Below are 23,411 nucleotides of genomic sequence, written 5' to 3' on the forward strand. Positions count from 1 at the left end.
TTCTATGAATTCAAGAGGTCACCCCTTAATTGTTTGCTTTATTTTTACTGAATGGTGTTATCAAAGTCTAATATTTTCATTCTGTTTGACGTTATTACCTTGATTCCTATTAAAACTGCACCCGCCCTCTCTCTCTACACGTTCTATAATGTAGCTCATCTAATAACCTATTAACGTGTTAAGGAAAGAAATCTACCTCTCCTGCTCCTCTTCCATCAAATCAAGGTACTCAGCCTCCTAAGCAGCACACATGAAGTAAAATGCAGTTTCTCCGCACATGCTACAGGTCCCACTATCCACCAGTGTGAATTTTAAACCAGGTAAAAGGGAAGGGTGAGGCTTTTCAAATTGGACATCATGCAGGCAGGAAAGGACTTTGCATCCACTTAGAGTTCAGCTTCTCAGAAAAATGGGGAAGGGCAGGGCAGATTTGCAAAGCTTGTTTTTCTGCACTTCTGACTAGGCAAACAAAGGAGTATAAGAGTCTTGATCCTGAAAGGAACCTGTGTTAAACATTAAATGATTAAATGGAAACAGATTTTTTTTTTTTTCCTGGCTGCACCTGCGGCATGTGGAAGTTCCTGGGCCAGGGATCAAACCTGCGCCACAGCAGTGACTGAAGGCATAACAGGGACAACACCAGTCTTAACCCACTGTGCCAGTAAGGAACTCCAAGATTTTTTTTTTTTAAATGTTGATCGGTAGAGGGCTAAAAAAGAATGAGAAGAGGGACTTCCGGTTATGGCAGCATAAAGAGAGAGGCAATTCCCTTCATGACCCTCCCCCAAAGTAAGTGTAAAACTAGACAAAATTATCAAAACCAACCAACCATTTCAGGGAAGCAGAAATTGACCAAAGATAGACAACGAACTGGGAAGCTGTGATGACTGTGAACACCTGGAATGTCGGAGGGTGGGCCTCAGTTCAACAGCCTGCAAGAGAACTGAGGTAGCTTATCACTCACAGGTCCGGGAAGGGTACACAGCACACCCTGAGGGACATGCTGGGAGATCAAAGGAGGATACAGGCAGAGAAAGCGGCAGGACAAGGGACACATATGTGCCTTTATTAGGGTCCAGAGATGGAGTGCTTTAGGGTTCCCAGATATTAGTCAATTCAGACTAAAAAGATCAGGGTGTTAGTAAGCTTTGCAGGGTCTTATCCAATGGGTACACCAAGGGCAAAGGCCCTGAGACAGGAAGACTGCACATCACTTGTGACTCTGCAGCTGTTTCGAGGGCATGTTTGAAAGAGGGGCTAGTGTCAGGTGAAGGCCCCTTGCCACAAAAAAACAGGTGCCAAGGCGGCAATACCATGGAGTAGTTCATCTAAACTCTCCATAGAAGCGTTTATTCTTGTGAAACTGTTAGACCCTCAGGTAACAACATGGAAGACTGTGGCCTGACTGCACCCTAACAGGGTTCCCCTTATTCAATGACTTTTAAATACTTTGGTGCTGGTCTCAAAGACAAATGGCTCTGCTGCCAAGGAAACAGATTCAGAAATCCTTGGCAAACCCGTGGGAAAGAACACTCGAAGAATGGCAGGGGGAAGGCAGAGCTTTGCTAGTGCCTGAGGTCGCAAGCCCAGCTGTGGTGGCAGCAGACCAACCAGGAATGTGACAGAGAAAATTCTAGAATTCAATCATAGAAAGGTTGAGATAAGCTCTCCGCACCTCTGGCTGAATGACAGACGTTGTCATTTTACTAAATTTGAATGACCATGTTCACTCATACTTAGAGGGCTGTATCAAAACTCTAATTCTGGGAGTGCCCAGCTGTGGCACAGCAGGTTAAGGATTCGGCATTGTCTCTGCAGTGGCTCAGATGGCTGCTGAGGCGTGGGCTCGATCCCTGGTCCCGTGCGGCTTGGATTCCATCCCTGTTGGGGAACATCCATATGCCAAGGGTGTGGCAAAACAAAAAACCCTCTAATTCTTCAAATGAGGTGAAAAATGATATTGTTTTCATTTGCACAGTAAGAGTGCTTATCAATGTATATGGTTTTGTGAATCGTGTGGTTTGTGTCACTCTTCTATGGTCTTTTATTAACTCTGTATAGGCTCTCTAATGGAGTATCCATTTATCACACCTACCGCAATGTTCTCCACCAACCCGCCCGCTCCCCCCTGCCGCAATGGTCTGCTTTACCTGCCTCCCCACCCACCCCGCAATGATCTGCTTTCTCATGTGTCTTATATGCAAAATACTTATGGAGATGACTATTTTTCTTTTCTAATTATCTCCTTTCCCTTTACGTCTAGGAAGGTTTTCCTATCCTAAGATCAGGAGATATTTACCCATCCTCCTTTCCCCTTTAATTATACCCACATTTTTGAAAGTCTCTGGGCCACTGGTATTCTCTTGGGCTTGTAACTCACTTAACATAACACCCAAGCTTCTTCTGCAAGAACGAGGGGCTCCTTCACTGGTTTAAAACGTGGAACTTTCAGGAGTTCCTGTCATGGCACAGTGGTTAACGAATCTGACTAAGAACCATAAGGTTGCGGGTTCGGTCCCTGCCCTTGCTCAGTGGGTTAAGGATCTGGTGTTGCTGTGAGCTGTGGTGTAGGTTGCAGACTCGGCTTGGATCCCACGTTGCTGTGGCTCTGGTGTAGGCCAGTGGCTACAGCTCCGATTGGACCCCTGGCCTGGGAACCTCCATATGCCACGGGAGCGGCCCAAGAAATAGCAAAAAGACCAAAAAAAAAAAAAAAAAAAAAAAGTGGGACTTTCAGGCATGGACGTTTCCTGCCAAAATACCCTTTTCTGTTTCCTCCATCCAGCCACCTAACAGCTGTCCCCTTATTTAGGTGTCCTAGGACCCTGATGGCAAACTTCAAGGGCCATGCCCTCCCGGGGAGTTTCTTCCTGATAGTTGGCCTGTGGTGGTCAGTAAAGTACCCCCTGAAGTACTTCTACCAAAAGGCGAAAAGCAGCCAGCTGACTCATTACTATCAGCGTCTCGAGATCACTGAAGCTGCCATCAGGACTTTGTTCTCAGTCATCGGTAAGGATGGGGGTCATCTGGCCCACGGCATCTCCCAGTCATCCCCAGAACCCATAATCCGTTTCGTGGACCCTGTGATCTGGATGTCTCCACTGGCAGGGATAGAGAGCAAGAACTTTCAGTCGGGCACTGAACACTGCTTCATAGTACCTCCTGTGTCCTGAGCTTTATAGTTGATGGTTGTTAGTAGCACCTTACATCATAGTTAAGTTTTATACTATGAGAAACTACCAAGGAGCTCCCATCGTGGTACAGTGGAAACAAATCTGACTGGCATCCATGAGGATACAAGTTCAATCCCAGGCCTTGCTCAGTGGGTTAAGGATCTGGCATTACCGGATCTGTGGGTTAAGGATCTGGCATTATGGTGTAGACCACAGACATGGCTCAGATCTGGCGTTGCTGTGGCTGTGGTATAGGCCAGCAGTTACAGCTCTAATTTGACCCCTAGCCTGGGAACCTCCCCATGCCGCAGGTGCAGCCCTAAAAAGACAAAAAAAACACAAAAAAATTAAAACTACCAAATAAACTGCCTTCTTCCCCCAGAAAGAAACAGGTATAATTCATAGGAACATAGACCTAGATGACATACTTCATAAGACAGAAAACACATGGAAAAAAAAAAAAAGAGTAAGCTCATGTACATGAAAAAGTACTAAATGGAACTTAGATTTAGAAAAAAAAATTGCTTCCCCCCCCGCCCCCAGTTGTCTCTCCACTAGAATCTCAGGAGTGGTTAATGCCCTTGGCATAACCTCCATCACCAAAGCTCAAGCACTCACGGAGATAGGAAATTCATGCTGGAAGGCTAGTCAGGGAAGCAGGGGAAGAGAATGAAAGAAGCCAAGAGGGCTGTTTGAGGGTGATTTTCCTCCACTGTACCCCATTCCAACAAAATCCACCCACTCGTGGCCCTCAAGACATTCCTTCTCAGGACCAGCCCATCACGTGTGTGATGAGGGCTCTTACCCTGCAATTACATTCTGCCTCCTGTCATCCTGGCCCACAGCTGCTCTGAGGAGAGCAAAGCCACACAGTTCCGCTCAATCTCTCCTCCACCCGTTACCCAGGCATCAGGAAGCCCTTCTCAACTCTCTGAAGCTGAGAAGTGATTGGGCCCATATGGCTTAAATGGCAAGGACGGCATCACCTTGGCCTAAGTAACTAGAAAAATGGGATTGGGTGTCTTTGCTAGTGAAAATATCCATCCTGGGCTCCTACTTGCGTGCCAGGGACTGGCTGTCTAGGTGCTGGGGATGCAATGGGAAGCAAACAAGAATCTATGCTCTTAAGGACTGGGACATCCTTTTTCTGGGTTGTTTCCACCAATACCTTCATCCTCTATAAATTCAGAAAGGGGCCAATCTGAGAAAGAAATATTTGGGAGACGGGGTCCAGAATGTTGTCATGGAGGACTTGTTCTCAGCTTCAAGAACATCCTGGGCACCAGGCAAAAGGCAAATCGTTTGCTTCCAAAGAAGGTGATGAAGTAGATGGGTAAGAAGTGAGAGCTGCCCTGAGTACCGCTTCACCCAGATCCTGATCCCCAGAGCTCACCTTCTGAGCTAGAGAGTGGCCAGGGACAGCAAGGTGTGGCCTCACCTTGTTCTCCTGGCATCTGGGGTAGAGGCCTCACTCAGTCTGAGGGACCCTGAACTCTTAGCTCGTTCTGTGTGTAAGAGCAGCTCACGCCTGGGAGCCACTAGGCTTGCATTAGCATCTTCGCTACTGATGTGTCTCACTGGGATTCTATTATTCTCAACCTAATTGTTTCTTTCCGTATTTCTTTCATGGCTGACTTGGCAGAGGGAACCCACAGATGGATGAATCTAACGGCTACACTCTCACTTAAGTGACAAGGCCTCGTTGTCATCTCAGCTGCTGGTCAAGTGTCCTGGGGACCTGTGGGCTGTGCTTCTATTGCTTTTTCTCCCCTCCCGCACCCAAAGGAATGACTAAAGTAACACATCTACACAGGTTCCTTGGCAGGTACTTAATACTGAAACTGGTGCATCTGCGAGAGCAAAGTAGGTCCACCGAGCCAAGGGCTGCCTCCACCCTCCACCACTCCTTGCTCAGGACTTGGGGTTGCTCTGCTTCTGTCTTGGCACTGCTCTTCCCTCCTCAACCCCGACTCCCACTTCCCCGCAGGGATCCTGGCAGAGCAGTTTGTCCCGGATGGGCCCCACTTACACCTGTCCCATGACAACAACTGGGTGAAGCTCATGAACTGGCAGCACAGCACCATGTACCTGTTCTTTGCGGTCTCGGGAATCATGGACATGCTCACCTGCCTCCTCACCCACATCCCCTTGGGGCTGGACAGACTGGTTATGGCTGTGGCAGCATTCAATGAAGGTAACTTGGTGGTAGAGATGGAGAAACGGAAACAGACACAGATGGGCCGTGTCGAGAGGGGTTGACGTGCAAAGGATCAGAAATATACAGCAAATTTAATAACCTTCCCCAGAAAATCCCAATCTCTGAACTTTGGAATCCTGTAAGGACTTAGTCCTATGCTCTGGATGTACAGATGACATATTCCATAAAGCAGCACATGAAAGCCTAAGGCTTTCAGCCAGAGCTCTGGCTGGCAGAGCCCAGACTCTCCCTGCCCCTCCACACTTGAGGGATCACCCTCTGTTTAGGGAGACTTTGCACTCCACTCCACCCCCGGCCCATCTGGACTCCATCACATGTCTCATAGGGCCAACCCGGAGGCTAGAACAGAAGAACTCATATTAACTGGGCTAGAAAAAGCATTTTATAATCTAACCACCTCATTCAAAAAAGGCTGAAAGATGGCAAAACTGAATTTCAGGGATGCATACAATTTGTCACAAATTAGCAACGTTTCACCTTCCATCCTGTAAAGATTCTTTTTTGCTGCTTTACAGAGACACGCACACAGACAAACACACACACACACTTAACCTGCACCAGTTTATGGCCCCAGAGTGTTATATAAACTCACTTCCCAAGGGGTGGAAAGTTTAGCCTTGAGACTAATACTTCCCAATAAGGCAAAGTTGAGACAGACTCCCTGGAGTGGGAGCAGCGAGCCCGTGGCCGTCTTCTCCCCACACAGGCTTCCTCTTCTACTACCACGTCCACAACCGGCCGCCGCTGGACCAGCACATCCACTCCCTCTTGCTGTACATCGTGTTCGGAGGCGCTCTTGGCCTCGTCCTGGAAGTGATCCTCCGGGACAACATTGTGCTGGAGCTTTTCCGAACCAGCCTCATTATTCTTCAGGGCACCTGGTTCTGGCAGGTAATGATTCGAAACCATGCTCCTCACCTGGTGCATGGATGAAGCAGCCCTGCTGAGCGTGTCCAGGAGATGCAGCACGGAGGTACTCCTCCAAGGGGGTCAGAAGCCATGTTTCTGCCTGTGCCCACTTATTGACTTTACCCACGATATCCTGCTGACGCATAAACAAGTGGCATCTAGGGGCACACGTGGCGAGCAGATGGGGATCTCCCTGTCTGCCCTCCTCAGCGGAGCTACTGATCCCATTTATAGGCTCCACTTGCTAAACCGTTCACCTGCAATGTGGGCCCTGAAACTTTGTCTTAAGTAAGGCTACACTAAAACCAGAATTAACGTAGAGCAATCTCCTGTGCAAAGAGGCCTTTGGATGCTAACAGAGGTGTGGGGAACCACAGACAACTCTGGCAGCCATGGGTGGTGAGGGGGCTTCTCACGCCAACTAATGGCAAGCCTGGCTTCTCTATAATCCACCAGATTGGGTTTGTGCTGTACCCGCCTTTTGGAGCACCTGAATGGGACCAGAAAGATCACGACAACATCATGTTCATCACCATGTGCTTCTGCTGGCACTACCTGGCGGCCCTCTGCATTGTAGCCATCAGCTACTCACTGGTTTTCTGGTATGTCCAAGACGTGATACCTTTGGTCAAGTTTGTCCTTCTAACCAATCTGTCCCCAGAAAGTATCACACTGCATCACTTTTGCTTCCAGTGACCCACTTTTCCTAACTAAGCAGTACTAACTAACTTCTAGCACTTAATGAACACCAACTGTATGCCAGGTTCTGTGCCAGGTCCTCTACACCTACAGAAGCAGGTGATAAGGCTTGAGAAGTTAAAGGACCCATCTGGTCACAGCGACCTGACAGACCTAGTTTTAAACACAGTTCTGATAGATTTCAAGTCTGTGGTGTGATGGGAACCATCACACTGCATTAGACAGGGGTATGGAATCACAGTCCCTGCTCTGTCCCTAAGTCACCCCAAGCTGACCCTTTACTCCTGGATTTGCCCTACTTCCCAGAGACCCATGACAACCAGATAAGACAGCACAGCAGCAAGTGCTCATAAAGTGCTCGCTCCCCAGAGGTTGTCGGAGCGGCCGGAAACCCACAGCCACCTACTGTGTCCCAGCACGTGAAGTGTGCTAAACGGCCCTACTTACTGCTCATTTATGAAGGACGCATGTCATGTTTATAGATGGGGAAACCAAGGCTCTGAAAGACTCACTGGGCGACCTTGATCCAGGTCACCCAATGAGTCAAGGGCAGAGCCAGAGTCTTCAACCACTGAGAGACTTTTAGCACCTGGTACCATCAGTTCTGTCCTCAGAGCTGCGCCTCTGTTTCTTCCTAGTCCCTGATTTCCCTACCCAAAGCAGGGGCACCTCACCCAGAAAGAGTTCCACGCAGACCAAGCAGAAGGGAAATGAGGTCGTGGTTTCTTTTTCACTACCTGGCCAGTGAAACAATAAACTGGGGGGGGGGGGGCAGGAGACCTAAGTTTAGTCTCAGTCATGACATTAACCCTTAAATATTACTGATCATGAGTCCTTTTATCCACGAAAGAATCCTAAGAAATCAGCCATGCAGACGAGTCCTCACGGTCTCTGACAGAGAAATGCTTTAAGAACCAGCAGGTGCCTCCGTATCCTCAAGTGAGGGAATAAGGGTACTTGCTGGGGGTCACTTGCTGTTTCTCTATTACAGCATTCTGACTCGGGCAAAGAGGCCCGGAGAGAGAGAAATCATTGGGATTCAGAAGCTGAAGTCGGGCCACACCTACCAGACGGCCCTCCTGAATGGCTCTGACGAGGAATAGAGGCAGCCATCGGTCCCCAGCGGAGGTGGCGTGGCCTCTGGGCACACACATGGTGGCAAACTATGCAGGTCCCCTCCACTTTAAGCCTCACTGCGGTCTGCTCTCAAGAGTCTGTATGTTTGCACCTCCTCGCTCATCCAAGTGAAGTCTGTGTTGGGAGGGGTCTCCTTTGTGAAGAAAAGCGAGGCGAGCCTTTCCCTGTGTCTCAGGGTGAAGAGAAATCAGACTCTGAAAGTTTCAGAAGTGACCTCATGGATGAATTGAGGTTATGAAGCCAGCAGAATTACTGCTTCTGATAATTTAGCCCTTTTTCTCTCAAGAAAGCAGGTACTTTCTTATCAGAAATTAAGTCAATAATGACAGGGCCTTTTATTAGAGCTATAATTCTAATATACATTTTCCAAAGTAAAACAATCCACAAGTTTTGTATTTTAAATGTCACTTATTAAACATCTTCTAACTAATCATAATATCCCAGAATTACTGTAATATCACTCACTGTTGATAAGTGACAAAGTTGGGCCAAAGGTGTTTGTTTAATCAGGAAGCCAGTTAGTGGCTCAGCTGAGAGCTGGAACTCAGATGTTCTGACTCCTCAAAAGCACCCTAATGAGAGAGTGCTGACAGGAGCTCTCTATAATGACGTAGAGAGAAAAATGCCCAGTTACAGAAGGCAGAGAATAAAAATCCTGCAAGGGTATGAATCTTGAGCTAGTAATATAAAGTCTTAATAACTGAGTCTTTGTTCCAGGTCTATTCTTTTTTTTTTTTTTTTAAACTTCCTTCAACAAACATTTATTAAACATCTATTCTGCGCCAGCACGGAAATGGCTGTAAGGATTAACGAAATGCATGCCCAGCAAGGAATGCAGCCTAAAGGGAGAGATATAAGCAGGGTGACTGGTGCCTTGAGGGGTGGAAGTACAACTGCCGCACATGACAAAGGAGGGGGTAGAAGCAGCAGGCTGCCTGAACAGAAAAAGCACATTCCAGGCACACAGAATCGTCTGCACGAGGGCAATGAGAACAGGAAGGAACACGGAATTAATTGAGTTCTGTAAACCAACAGGACAAAATCTGAGAGGTCACATGGACCCACAGCACTGTTTGTCCAGCTCTCCCTAGACTCTGAACCGCATTCTATCTCACAAGCCCGGTACCAAAAAAAATCCGGCTCTTCAGAGAGCTGGACCAGCCTAAGGTCACACAGCTACGAAGTCCTAAAGCCAGTCTTCAGCAGGACTCAGAGGCCGGCTTATTGCCTGCTAGGTCCCTCTGCTATGTCACACCAACACAGCAGAGACCATCCGTAGGAAGCACTTATGCTCTTCGGGAGGAACACCGTACATATGTGAAAGGAAACCCCCTCGGTCAGCCAGCATCTCAGAGTTGAGGTCACATCTTAGAGAGGGGTAAAGAACGAGCTATTGAAAACGATGACGGAATCATGAGAAGAGAAGCTGAGGGTACCCTCTCAGGACCCACTTTGGTCTGCCTGCTGAGTAGGAATCCAAACATTCATCCAGCAAGTTCTGGAGAATCTATTCTTGGCAACTAATGTAATTCGTGTTCTTTCCTGGAGTTCCCTGGTGGCCTAACGGTTAAGGATCTGGCATTGTCACTGCCGTGCAGGTTTAATTCCTGACCATGGGAACTTCCATATGCCATGGGTTGGGAAGGAAGGAAGGAAAGAAAGAAAGGAAGGAAAGGAAGGAAAGGAAGGAAAGAAAGGAAAGGAAAGAAAGGAAAGGAAAGGAAAGGAAGGAAGGAAGGAAGGAAGGAAGGAAGGAAGGAAGGAAGGAAGGAAGAAAGAAAGAGAGAAAGAAAGAAAGAAAGAAAGAAAAGAAAGAAAGGAAGGAAGGTAGGGGAGAGAGAGGAGGCAGACCACTTTAAGGAAATGTAGCATTTTCTCCAGAGTGAGGGGCTGAGGTGTGATGATCAGATAAAGAATATTAAAATTTGCTTTGATGCCCCTTTCACAGCATGGTTTGGAAGTAATCAATCCTGCATACGTGTTCTTACGTGTGTAATAAAGTACAAACCCATCACAGTCCTAGTCACCAGATCTACTGTCAGATACATGGTTTGAATAATTTCACCAGCCTCTGAGCCAAGTTATTCTGGAACTGCTCTCCCCAAAACACCCACCACAGAGACTATGTCTCTACAAGACCTCTGAGGTCTGCATCTAAGGAACCACAACTGGAGCAAACGGCAGTCACGTCACCAGAGTAGCTCCGACGGGGGGCAGCCATCCTATGGTACCCGCTGACGGGCTGGGCAGAAGTACCAGACCACACTCACCAGGCCACCACCCCTACAGTGGTGTCCTGAAACACACCTGTTTGCTAGGATGTAAATGCCCCCAGGCACCAAGGACACGGGTGGAGTCAGGTGACTTCAGCCAATAAAATTAGGGGGTAGGGTTGAGCTGAACAAATTACGAAATCATTTGTTAAGGAAATTCAGAAGGGGTTTGTTTTAACCAGCAATAAACACCAGAGACAGGATCCCTCAAATTTCTACCATCCCCTCATTCGGAAACCATCACACGGACTTTTGACGTGAGATGTGCCCTAGGAAACAACGCCATGCAGAGGCACTCTCCTCCACTGGGACCAAGGCCAGGATGTGTCCTTCACCGCAGCCTCTGCCTCTCTCCGTTACCAGTCTTTTTAAACGACAGCCCCCTTCCACCCATGGAGAGCTCCATCTTACCGCTGCCAATCCATCCCGTGCTCTGTAATCCGGGCTCACCACTCCCAGCTCTGGATGGTCAGCACGTCTCAGCAGGACACACCACGGCCCCCTCCCCGCAGGAAGGCAGCAGCCAGGGCCCCTGACTCAGCATCAGAAGGGTGCATTTACATCTCGGTTCTCTTTAGCTTTGGCTCACTCTCGCATTTTCTCATAGTTAAAACAGGGATGATGTCTATTTTATAGAACTGCTTTAAGAATTAAATGTCTGTAAAACCACTGTGTATTCAGCCAGCTGCTCTAACCTTCTCTGCACCTCTGCAGCTTGCCTAATCACTCAACTCCCACCAGCACCCCCTCTACATGAAGTCATTCCAATTCTTGGCCCTCCAACTCCACTTTCTCACCCAGACCCCATCAAAGATCATCACTAAATTTCCATGGGTTAGAGATTTTTTTTTTGGCTAAGCCTACAGCATGTAGAAGTTCCAGGACTAGGGATCAAACCTGAGCGACAGCAACATCAACGCTGGATCTTTAGCCCACTGAGCCACAAGGGAACTCCCAGAAACATACTTAAATAACCTGGATACTTTCAAGACCGATAGAGAAGCCCTGTCACTGCAGAAAAGCTTTACCATCCAACCCCTGCTCCAACACGAAAAAAGCAGATATCGTTAACAACCAGTGCTTTTAATTACATTTTAAAATGTCATTCTGAGTGCTGCCTGTAGCTTGATGAAGGCTAAAAACTGAAACAGCCAGGATCAAATGATTGTAAATCCAGATCCACCTCTTCTGTGGCCAGTGCTACCTCGTGGCCACAACCCCTCCTCTTCCCGCCTCGTTACCCCAGCGAAGAAGTGAGCAAAGTGTTACTTAACAGGCCACTTGAGAACTATTTTGGGCGTGAGGCCACATGGTCTCTATGACACTACTCAGTTCTGCCTTCTAACTAGAGCAGCCATAGATAATACATAAATGAAGGGGCGTAGGCAATGTTCCCGTGTAAAATTTTATTTATAAATAGGGTAACCCAAGGTGTTTGCTGACTCGTACTCTGGTGCAAAGCAAAACGTATAATCTCTGAACTACAGTGAAGTCTGTGCTGCAAAAGCAGCATCTCTGCTGGCGTTTGCCCACTCTGTCCACTGGTCCCGGACTTGTGTGTGGACAGGCTTGCTCAGGAGGGCAAAATCAACAGGCAAAACCAGCAGATACAGACCACCATCAAGATCCTGACACCCCAACTTTAAGAGCTGCTGCCAAACTACTCCCGTTTGGGGGAACCCACTCCCTCACGCCCCATTTCTCCCCCATCTTACAGCCTCTCCATCACCATGCAGATGGCAAGTCAGCCACCAACTCACTGAGACTCTTACTTTTCTCTCATTCTGGTCAAAAGAACAAGTATAATAGGTCTGGGGCAGGCGTAGAGGTGGGCCAGGTTTCTATCTGATAAAGATGTACAACAGGTCTTTTGAAAAAGACCTGTTGCATAAAAACATTTGGAAACAGAACTTGGACCAGACCACCAGTCACAGAGAAGACCAGAAGCTCAATGCAATCCCCCGCCTGGCGTGAGGCCCATTCATCGTCCACACAGGGTGTAACCGCCCACCCACCTGCCTGCCCTCAGGGCCCTGCTCTCAGAAGACAATGTGGCTTGTGTGACCTCGACAGGCTCACACAGCCTCACTAGAGAAGCTTCTCCTGGACTAGATACAACAGACCTCGGAAGCCCCGTGAACCTTTCGCAGCGCACTCCCCTCGGGGCAGCAGCCGTGCCATCATCCCACCGCTGGCCTTCCTGAGGCACGATGCAGCCACCTGGCTCCCTCCTGCCAGCCAGGAGGGCCGACTGGGTGTGGCGTCCACAGCAGCCGTCCTCCTCCCTCAGCATCACTGCTGCTCAGGTGCCTGTTTAGGAGATGGAGCTGTGGTCACGACGACAGTGGAGACCGCTTTGGAGGAACCAGAGGCTGTTCCCTGTTGAAGATGGGATGCGGGGACAGTCTGGATGCGCACCTGCGTGCAGAGAGAGAGGGTCAGGTCCACAGATGGCAGGCGGGCTCACCAGCCAAGGGCAAGAGGCAGAGAGAGAGGAGAACCGGATGCGGTGACAGCTGCCTGGACCTCACCTGTGTGGCCTGACCTTGCTGCTGAAGCTGCTGCAACTGCTGAGCAGTGAGGAAACTCACCGGCTTGTTGCCGGCAATGAGCTTGGTACCCGCTGGCATGGTGGTAAGGATGATGTTGCGGCCCAGCCCACTGAGGCTGCGGAGGGAAAGCAAGAGTGAGGCACACGATGGGGCAGGGCACCCTCTCTGGCCCAGAGAGAAGCCAGGCGCTGGAGGAAAACGGGGAGGTCTGGTGCCCAGAGAAAACCCTTGCATTCTGGACCGAAGTGGAAACCAGCTGGTGAGACCATCTTTCTTCCAGCGCCTATGCTTCCCAGGTCAGAGGAAAGAGGAGGGCCAAAGGTTCCCAGGGCTCTGGATGCAATGGCCCTGCATCCGCACGGCGATGGGCAGGGCCCCGGGCTCCTGACCAGAAACCAGCTCCCAAAGCAGCTGCTCTGAGCCTAGCAGACTGTCTTGTCACACCCTTCATCCTTGTCTAAGTCAGAACCACAGTAAGCCCAGGCTCCCTAGGAGGCCCTTACCCTCTGAGCCATCACACCACAGGGCTCCCACGTCAAGGCAAGGCCTTTTCTAACACCCACTCTGGGAACTACCACCTGGGCTATGTCAGCACCACCCCACCCCAGCACCTCCTGTGCCCTTCCCTGCTCTTTCCTCAGAGCACACAGCACCACCCCCGGTGGTATTTCACCCTCTCTCTCCCCACTCACTCTATGGTATAGGCCTGAAGACAGGATAGACTTCTATTTCAATTCCTGCTGTGTCCCCAGCACCAAAAATAACACAAGGTGCTCAAAGAAACACTGCTGAACACAACGAAGGAACCCAGGACACCAGCCACCTTCCTGTCGTGCCCAGAAGTCTCCAGTGGCCCTGCCCATCCCTCACCACAGCACTTACTTGGCCCCGAGGTTGCCTTTGATGATGGGGGCTGTGACCACACTCTTGCCCTTCATGGGCTGGCTAATGACAGACAGGGGAACCGTGATCCGTGCGGGCAGCTTCCCCTAAAGAGAAAAGGCTGTCAGGTTTAGGGACAGGAGGAGGTAAGGACCACCGTCCAACATCTCCTAGGGGCTGTGCCAGCCCAGGGTCCCCCTGCCGCAGCTGGGGCTCACGTCTGCGCTCTACTGAGGATCACCTGGTCGGGGAGCCTCTCTTTCCTGCCACTGGAAGCAGAGCACTCACTGTCTGCTGCCATCAGGAGAAAACATGCGCCTGAACCACAAAGGGAAGCAGCTGAGCTCTCAGACGGGAGAGTCTTACTCATCCAGTTACTCCTGACACTGGGACAGGGTAACCATGTGGAATGACTCAGGGAGGGCAGAGTTAATACAACAGGTGCATAATTGCTGCTCCCTGGAGCAGGCACACTGTTTGGGAGCTCAGCGCAGGGCAGGTTCCCCAGGTGCTCTGTTTCTCCCAGAGATGAGGGAGGTTAGTCAGGCACCACCAATAATAAACTCAGCCAAGTGGAAAGTTCAACCCCAGCTGGCAAGGCCGGGGAGAAACACAAAAGGATGGGGAAAGGCCTGGTGTCTTTGGGGTTACACAGGATGGCTGGGCTCCCATTACTAGATCGGCCTGTTTTAAGGCTGCTGGGTCTTTAACCCTTGACTGGTAATAAAATTATATTTACATACAGTAAAAACCTTGTATAAATCTGACTTCAAAGCATCCAAGGAGTTCCCGTCTTAGCGCAGTGGAAACAAATCTGACTAGGGACCATGAGGTTGTGGGTTCGATCCCTGGCCTTGCTCAGTGGGTTAAGGATCCAGCGTTGCCGTGAGCTGTGGTGTAGGCTGGCAACTGTAACTCTGATTTGACCCCTAGCCTGGGAACCTCCGTATGTCCTGGGTGCGGCCCTAAAAAAGCCTTCAGGAGTAAACCTACATCCCAGGGCACCACCCAGGTCTCCAGATGACTTAGTGTGTAGCTCATTAGAATGCACTGTCAGCAGGCAAGAAAAAATGGCCTGAAGGTGCCTCCAGGTGAATCTACTACGGCTGTATTTTCTTAAGAATGTCTGAACTGCTTAAAACATTTCAGACCAGCAGTCCATCAACCGGAATTATCCCTTCCTGAACTAGCCTAAACAGCTGACGAGACAGGGAAAAAAGAGCACCATTCAATACCTCCTGCCCCACCAAATGCTCTTGGGTTAATAGTTACTCAGATTGATGACCACAGGGAAGATGCCCCTGGATAGGCCTTCTGGTGTTAGAAGGACTCAAGAGAAACAGAAGAGGATCAAGCAAGCACTGTTTGCTTGCTTCCTAATTTTAATCTAATATGAGAACCTAAACAAACATTTCCTTTAAAACCACAGGGTGGTTGGCTTTTCCAACATACGTCCTCCTCCCTTCATCACTCTGCATCTTTTCCACATTAGCGAAGTTTCTTGGCACGGCTTGCTTAGAAAAGTAAGACTGTTTTTTTGTTTGCTTTTTAGGGTCGCACCTGCAGCACACAGAGGTTCCCAGGTTAGGTGTTATACTGTCCAGATACACTTACCCTCCAGAGCAATGCCCTTTATTTAAAAGCTCAAGAATAAACACATGCACCCAGAAACACACCTGCTGATATGGGAATCTGGTTTATGATAAAGGTGGTACTTCAAATTGTTGGGGAGAGATATACTAGTCAGTGATGCTAGAATAATTTGAAAAATATAAAATGAGATCTATGCCATATGCCATTCACAAAAAAAAATACACTTAAAATGGACTTTTCAGTTATACTTTTCCTAAAACAAAACAAAACTCTAAAAATACTTTATGAAAATGAATGCTGACACCTTTGTAACCCTGGGAGGTTAGAGCGGCACAAGACATGAAATCCAGGAACCATAAATGGAAAAGTTGACGGATGCAATCTGATAAAATACCTGTAGAGCAAAAGGCTTCATACGCAAGGTTAAAAAGTGACAGACTAGAAGGAAATACTTTCTACACATATAAGAACTAACATAAGGATAATGGTTGGTGCCAGCTCCCACAATGTGAAAAGGCCAAATACCCCAGAAGAAAACTGGCAAAGACCGATTCACACCCCTGAAGAGCCTACACCAATCACTGGATGAATGGATGCCCATCCTCACTGAGGATCAGGGAGAGGATAAAAAACTCTATTTTCACCAGTAAGATAAGGACGTAAAGTGTGGGAAAAAAAAAACCAAAAAACGAAAAAACCCTCAGGATATCCAGCACTGGTTAGGGTATGTGGGAAACAGGACACTAGCTGATAGGAGTATAAGCTGATATGGCCTTTTTCCTAATAAAACTGGAATATAAGAACTTCCATTATGTACACCCCCCAACCCCTTCCAGGGACCTCCCCTCCAAAACACACACGTTCACACACATTCACTGTAGCGCTGGTTTTTAACACGATATCACAATATCATTAAAAGGGCATAGTAGGTATTTCCGTTGTGGTGCAGCGGAAACAAATCTGACTAGTAACCATGAGACTGCGGGTCCAACCCCTGGCCTTGCTCAGTGGGTTAAGGAACTGGCACTGCCGTGAGCTGTGGCACAGATTGCAGATGTGGCTCGGATCCTGTGTTGCTGTGGCGTAGGCTGGCAACTGTAGCTCTGATTAGATCCCTAGAGCTTGGGAACCTTCATATGCTGCAGATGTGGCTCTAAAAAGAAAAAAGAAAAAAAAAAAAAAAAAGGCATAGTCAGTATCTGCGTAGGATCTAACAACCCCCAAGACATATTTTTATTTATTTATTTAGCCTTTCTGCCATTTCTTGGGCCACTGCCACGGCATATGGAGGTTCCCAGGCTAGGGGTTGAATCGGAGCTGTAGCCTCTGGCGTACGCCAGAGCCACAGCAACGCGGGATCCGAACTGCGTCTGTGACCCACACCACAGCTCATAGCAACACCGGATCCTTAACCCACTGAGCAAGGCCAGGAATCGAACCCGCAACCTCATGGTTCCTAGTCGGATTTGTTAACCGTTGCACCACAACAGGAACTCCCAAGACATATTTTTAAATAAACAAGGCAAATCACAAAATAACATAGCAATTGAGGTCTCTCATAGAGATTTTTAAAAAAAAACAAAAAAAAACAAAAAACTAGGTGTATAAGTATGAAGATGCTCAGAAAAAGAACGAGGAAGATAAATGCCAAATTACCACCAGTCATGAGCCCTCCAAAGGGGGAATCAGAGGATAATAAAAGAAATTTCCTATCTACTCTATCTACATCTCCACTGTTTAACACTTTTTTTAAGAACATAAACCTGTACTATACTTTCATAAATTTGTTTAGAAATTAAACAACAAAGTATTTTAGAAATAAGCTGGTTTGGGAGATCCTGTCATGGCTCAGTGGTTAGCGAAACCGACTAGGAACCATGAGGTTGCAGGTTCGATCCCTGGCCTCACTCAGTGGGTTAAGGATCTGGCCTTTCTGTGAACTGTGGGGTAGGTCACAGATGTGGCTCAGATCCCACGCTGCTGTGGCTCTGGCGTAGGCCAGTGGCTACAGCTCCAATTCAATCCCTAGCCTGGGAACCTCCATATGCCACAGGAGCGGCCCAAGAAATGGCAAAAAGACAAAAGAAAAAATAAATAAATAAGCTGGTTTGGGTCAAATGAGGTGACAGACTGGGCTTGGAGTCGGCACTCCTAATGAGAAATTCAGTACTCATCAGACTAACATTACTCACGGCCTGGGACGTGGAGACAACCGTGGTGCTAACAGGGACCTGCCGCACGGCGGGGGCTCCTGCCCCGATGCTGATGGGGGTATTGGCAGCCCCGGAAGCCACAGCCACAGTCTTGGACACGGCAGCATTCACGCTGGGCAAGGACACTGCGGAAGTATGGACAGTTCCAGACCCGCTGGCCACGGAGGCCCCTTGCTTGGCGTGAGCAGCCACCGTGATGGTCTGGCCTGCCTTGGGAGGCATCACGCCCAGGCCCTGCACGATGCGGATGGTGGCAGCCGGTTTTGCCTCAGAAGAGGCCACTGTGCTTTTCCCCTTCTGGTCTGCCACACTCACACCCAGTGCTGGCATCAAGCGGAAAGCAGAACTCGAGGCTTCTGTTGGCTTGAGGTCAGGAGTCACTTTGACCACAGTGGTCCCTGCTGGAGTGGACGAAGAGGCACTGGCTGGACTGGCCTTGGCAGGGCTGTCAGCGGCATGGACTGGAGTGGAAGTGACATGTAAGGTAGCAGAGATGCCTTTGCCTGCAGTGCCACCTCCTGTCCCAAAGAGGTCCTGGGTCAGTTTGACTGTGGTGACCTGGGACTTGGCCAACGTGGCCATCATGTCTGGAGTAATTCGCAGAACCGTCTGGCCTTTGGCGTCCGTGGTGATGGAAGAGGGTGGCAGACGCAGAACATCCTTACCCTGGATACGGAAGTTAGTGGCTGTGAGTGGGATGCTGCTGCTCGCCTGGGGCTTCACGCCAAGCTGCCCAGTGATCGCCACCTGGAGGAGAAGGAACAGCACTGACACAGTGTTCCAGAGGCTGAAGTGGTTATGGAGAGTGACTGGGAAACCTCCACTGCAGGAAATGCACTTCATATATTTTTCTTTTTATTTTGAAAAATGGAAAATACTCACTCAAGTAGAGAAGAGTCTAATAAATCCACGTACCCATCATCCAGCTTGAAAGGTCATCACACTTGGCCAATTTTGTTTTATCTAATCTGCCTCACTCTTCAGGGGGAAGGGTAGGAATATTTTGAAGTAAACCAATAAATATCATTTCGCTGATGAATACATTCGTCCCTCAGTACCCCTGGCTACTCAAGTCCCTTACATGAAATGGTGAAGTCAGCCCTCCATACCTGCAGGTTCAAAATAATTCGATCCACAGTGGGCTGAATCTGCATATACAGAACCCAGGAAAGAGGGGGCCGACTGTGCTTCTACATTTCTCTAACCTAGAAAAGGACTTCTACATTAAAAAATAATCACCGATCGCCTAATAACCTCCAATAAATATTACAATATGTACTCACACTTCTCTTGTCTCAAAGATGTCTATTTATGGCTGCGCCAACCTTTACTTGGAGAGCAGCTGCATGGCGCCAAAGATATAATAAGCTCTGGAGCCTGACTCCCTGGGTTCCTAACCCAACTGCTGCCTCGGGCCGATGTCCATGTGTAACAGGTGCAACCCTCCTAGCCAGGGGGGCTCTCCCTGCCTCATGAGCCACCTGTCTCCTGGACCACTCGCTGCCTCCAGAATGCAGTTCCCATCCTAAAACACAAGCCCTGCTTCACTCACATCCCCACTCCAGCCCCAGTTCTCTGCTCTCTTCAAAGACAAGACTGTCTAACAATTACCCACAGTCACTGTTTCTGCTTCCTGGTCTCACACTCTCCTTTGAACCTGTGCCCCAAAGGCCACAGCCCACTGAGCCCAGTCAGGTTCACTTATCCATGTCTGCAGAGTGGTCCATTCTCTGGCCTCGCCTCACTCACCTTCACACACTGATGCCGGGGCTGACCTCGTAAGCACACTCGTTTCTCCCAGTCTGTCTCACACCTCAGTGTTCCCTTCCATCTCAGTCAATGACAGCACCATCCAGCCAGGCACTCAAGCCCAGAGCCACAGGGTCATTCCTGACCCTACATTCAAACCACCAGGCAATGGCACTGCTCTGCCATCAGCCCCACCCTCCAATCCTAACACCACCCACCCGCATGGCTGCAACTCGCTCCCACCCGAGTTCCCCGCTCCCACTCTTAGACCCTAAAGTCCACTCTGTGCAAAAAAGCAGGGGGTTCCGTAAAGCAAGTTATCCTGGCTCACGATCTTTCAACGGTTCGCATCACATTTACGTTAAAAGTGAAGTGTGACACGACAAAAATCGGCAACCTCGCCTTCTGACACTTTCATGCTTGCTCACAAGCTTCGCCCACAACAGCTTTCTTATTGTTCCTCAGACGTCCTCCTGACTCCAGGCCCTTTCACCTGTTGGTCCTCAGTCAGGAATGCCTTACCCCAGACAAGCACAGCCCAGCACTCTCCTAACCTGGTTCACCTCTCCCGCAGGCCCTCTCCCCAGACAGGCCTTCTCTGACCCCCTCCAACTCCGCACACCCTCTCAACCCTCCTGCTGCCCAACTCTCATGGCCCTGCTGTACCTGACCTGGAAATACTTGCTCGTCCCCTGGCTCTGACACTGAGCCTCAGGGAGGTGAGGACCTGGTCTGTGCGATGCACCCCTCAATCCCTAACTCTCTGGACGGTGCCTGGCACACAAAGAGCACTAAGAGTTGTTTGCTGGGAAAAAAAAAAAAAAAAAACGTTATTTCTTGTTAGGGGTTCCACTTCCACATCTGTAAAATGAGGACAACAAAAGTGCCCACCCTGTGGCTTCTGAGAAGGACATTATTTAGTATGTGTAACACGTTCAGCACGGCGCAGGCACATGCGAGGCACTCCTATCAGCACCCAATGCTACTCTGCCCAATAATTCCTTGCAGTTTAACAGTTATCCTCATAGCTGCACAACCAGAAAGTACAGGTAAGGTGTGTTCTACCTCTCTGAGTATAAACTGAAATGCCAATAAAGTCCATCAAGTTATTCCATAGGATTTTTTTTGGGGGGGGGGCGCTTTTTAGGGCTGCACCGGCAGCATATGGAAGTTCCCAGGCTAGGTGTCGAATCAGCTGCAGTTGCTGGCCTACACCACAGCTCACGGCAACGCTGGACCCTCAATCCACCGAGCAAGGCCTTATGGATACCAGTAGGGCTCGTTACTGCTCAGCCACGATGGCAACTCCCATAAGATTTTAACTAAGTAAATTTTCAGAGACGCTACTCCAAATCCAGCTCAGCTACTAAATGCTGAGTCAGGGAAACAGAAAAATACCCTCTTCGGCATCTACGAAGCTTGCACTGCCCTTGGTGGAAACTCAACCCTCGAAACACCTGTGAACCCTCGAAACACTTATGAAATCAAGGTCACAATCACCAAGTTCTCCAACTGTCCTTTAACTGTGAACAAGGAGGCAGACCCACCCGAACAGATGTCCTCCTACCTGCTTGATAATGTTCTGTCCTGTGACGTTCTGAATGACGGCAGCCGTGGGGGCACTCGGAGCCGAGCTCCCGGGAGAGCTGGTAGCTGGTTTGCTTGCAGGGTTGGCGGAGGCAGGGAGACTGGTCACCGTGAGCCCCGCCGGCCCGGGGCCAGGCCGCTGCACCGCAGCTGCTGCCGTCTGAGCTTTGACTGGAACGGTGGCCATTACTGTCTAGTTCAGGGCAGGAGACCAAGAGCTTAATTAGACCCTAAGATGCAGACTAGCAAAGCAGTCTCTAGCATGCCATTACTCATGAAACGTGCCTCTGAAATGCTTCTCATCGGTGCCGAGGGCTCGCCACTCACTGAAACAGACACTGCGGAGTTCTTAGTTTGGGTAAAACATCTTAATTTTCATAAATACTTCCACACTTAGCATCCCATTATATTCCTACACACCAATGGCAAATATCATACCCCTTTTACAGTAAAGGAAAATGAGGCAGAAGACCCTTCTCTAAAGCACACCGTTTGTAGCCTGGCTAAGGCTAGAGGCAAGAAGGAGCCTGAGGCTTAGAATCACAGGTCTGGACTCACATCCCTCCTCTACCAGGGTCCTGATGTTGCAATCCAGGGCAAATCACTAAACTTCTCCAAGTTCTGACTCCCAGCACGTAAACACAACTTATAACTTGCTTACCTGGCTATGAACATTAAATGACTTGTGTGATAAACATCATCAGAGCCTAGTCCTGGGTCCCAACCCAGACTGCCCACCAGACTCATCAGCCCAAGCCCAGGTCTGCTGTCCCCATTTACCTGGGGCACGACCTTGGTCTGTGTGGCAGTGGCCGGAACGCGGATCTGGGGTCCTGCTGGCATCTGTGGCAGCACTGGCCCTGCTGACTGCTGAGTGACGGCAGGAAGGCTGGGCTGGGCCACCACCCGCACCTGGGGGAGCCCTGCCGAGCCAGAGTGGCTCACAACACGGGCCGTGGCCTGGGAACTTGGTGGAGTCTGGCCGGAGGCCGGGGAAAGCATTGTCCCCAGCTGCGGCATTGTTGGTGAAGACACAAGAAGAACACTGTGAGCAATAGCGGGGAAACAGAAAACAGACAGCTTAGGACAGGGACTCAAAAGGCTGCTGGAGGGAGGAAGCTAGAGAAGCCAGAAAAGGCTTACCCTGAACTAGATTTCGCTGGTTCTGAGACTGGAGTGGGGCCACTTTTGCTCACTGATGACACAGGCGGAGGGGAGATAGGGGTGGTGGGCAAAGCCGGAGTGGTGGGGGTCACGGGAGTGACAGGGGTGGGAGGCATGCTGGAGTCACTGAGGCTCATCTGGCTCTGCTCAGAAGGGCCACCGCCAAGGACCTTCATGGAACTCTCCTTGCTGCTGGACTTCTGTGAGCAAACGGGAGGGTACACACGCATGGGGGTCATGACGGCCCCTGCGGTCCTGGTACACCGAGCTGAGGGGAGGGCCGGCCACCGCCACCCCAAGAAATCACCTACCACCTTGGATGGGGGCTTGGGTTTTTGTTGAAGGGCTTTTCTGGCTTTAGCAGCAGCTGCCTGGGCTTGGTGGATCCGCTCTAAGGACAAGAGTGAGAAGCTTCAGCAACAGCTTGACCTCAGCACCGTAAGCAGAGCCAGGGCTACACCCCGCCTCTACATCCTGCCCCAGTGCCAGTGAGGAGAACAGAACTCGAGTGGGAAGCAGCCCTGTCTGGCTGGGCACATGCGCCCGGGGGCCTCACGCACCAAACTCTTCCTCGCTTCGGTCACGATGCAGGTAGATCCACAGCTTCCGGCCAATGTCGTACTTCACGCACGGGTCCTTCTCGTAATGCAGCCGATCCAGGGCACCGCTCACCACTGTGTTCACCTAAGACCCAGACAACGGGGATGAGGGACAATGCACCCAGGCTGCAGAGGAACGCCACTGGCCTGAGGCACCGCTGACACACAGACCCCATCTCCCCAGGGCCCACCCCATCGCTCAGCAAAACGAGAGACGAGTCCTGAGAGATGTTGTCACACGAAAGAGAAGCTGAAGGAATGCTCTCGGCCTGCAAGGTCACTGGTCAGCACTGTTCAGATGTCTCAAGACAGCCTCCTTCTCTCTCTCTAGCAGTCTAAAATTTATGTTATCCTAGCTTGTATTTCCTTGGAAGCTTCCCTTGAAGCCACCCTGGAACAGAGCACAGCACGAGTATCCCCTCTGCTGCCTACCTGAGTGCTGGTGACATCGGGCGCCAGGAACTGGGAGTCCTTGAGCAGCTCGCAGATCTCCGCCCGCGTGCCCTCCCCATTGGGCAGCCGCGCCGCCGCATCACGAACTGACACCAGAAAACGCAAAGTCAGCGGGGGCTGCTCTGAGAGTTGTCCCTCAAATGCTGGGGGAACCTCTGCCTCACGCTGACCGGGCAGCTGCCCACACGTTTCACACCTTCGGCCAAGGCT

The 23,411-nt window shown here is 49.9% G+C and overlaps 2 protein-coding genes across 18 annotated transcripts in view; one reads left to right on the forward strand and one right to left on the reverse strand.

Moving 5' to 3' along the window:
- The window catches only part of TMEM45B (transmembrane protein 45B), a 29,256-nt gene extending 20,416 nt beyond the window's left edge, over positions 1–8,840 (forward strand). The window contains exons 2-6 of one of the 2 annotated variants that reach the window (XM_084976637.1): positions 2,813–3,009; positions 4,816–5,367; positions 6,098–6,282; positions 6,757–6,902; positions 7,991–8,840. In XM_084976637.1, the coding sequence (XP_084832763.1) occupies positions 5,235–5,367; positions 6,098–6,282; positions 6,757–6,902; positions 7,991–8,102 (576 nt within the window). In that variant the 5' untranslated portion in view covers positions 2,813–3,009; positions 4,816–5,234 and the 3' untranslated portion in view covers positions 8,103–8,840. The remainder of the gene's footprint in view (positions 1–2,812; positions 3,010–4,815; positions 5,368–6,097; positions 6,283–6,756; positions 6,903–7,990) is intronic. The other variant, XM_021063152.2, reaches the window with a different exon arrangement.
- A 2,960-nt stretch (positions 8,841–11,800) lies between these two features.
- NFRKB (nuclear factor related to kappaB binding protein) overlaps positions 11,801–23,411 on the reverse strand; it is a 38,491-nt gene continuing 26,880 nt past the window's right edge. For 4 of the 16 annotated variants that reach the window (XM_084976616.1, XM_021063151.2, XM_084976610.1 and 1 more), the window contains exons 17-26: positions 23,181–23,287; positions 22,710–22,833; positions 22,464–22,540; positions 22,129–22,349; positions 21,766–22,030; positions 20,966–21,178; positions 17,629–18,396; positions 13,844–13,950; positions 12,941–13,076; positions 11,801–12,827 (exon numbers count right to left, since the gene is read on the reverse strand). In XM_084976616.1, the coding sequence (XP_084832742.1) occupies positions 12,702–12,827; positions 12,941–13,076; positions 13,844–13,950; positions 17,629–18,396; positions 20,966–21,178; positions 21,766–22,030; positions 22,129–22,349; positions 22,464–22,540; positions 22,710–22,833; positions 23,181–23,287 (2,144 nt within the window). In that variant the 3' untranslated portion in view covers positions 11,801–12,701. Of the gene's footprint in view, positions 12,828–12,940; positions 13,077–13,843; positions 13,951–17,619; positions 18,397–20,965; positions 21,179–21,765; positions 22,031–22,128; positions 22,350–22,460; positions 22,541–22,709; positions 22,834–23,180; positions 23,288–23,411 lie in introns of all 16 variants that reach the window. The other 12 variants (XM_084976614.1, XM_084976611.1, XM_084976607.1 and 9 more) reach the window with 3 other exon arrangements.

This window comes from Sus scrofa, chromosome 9, assembly GCF_054392235.1.
Source record: "Sus scrofa isolate SSC_HxYL_T2T_F1_AM1 chromosome 9, Sscrofa_HxYL_maternal_Yorkshire_Landrace_v2.0, whole genome shotgun sequence".
In the NCBI taxonomy this organism is placed as follows: domain Eukaryota; kingdom Metazoa; phylum Chordata; class Mammalia; order Artiodactyla; family Suidae; genus Sus; species Sus scrofa.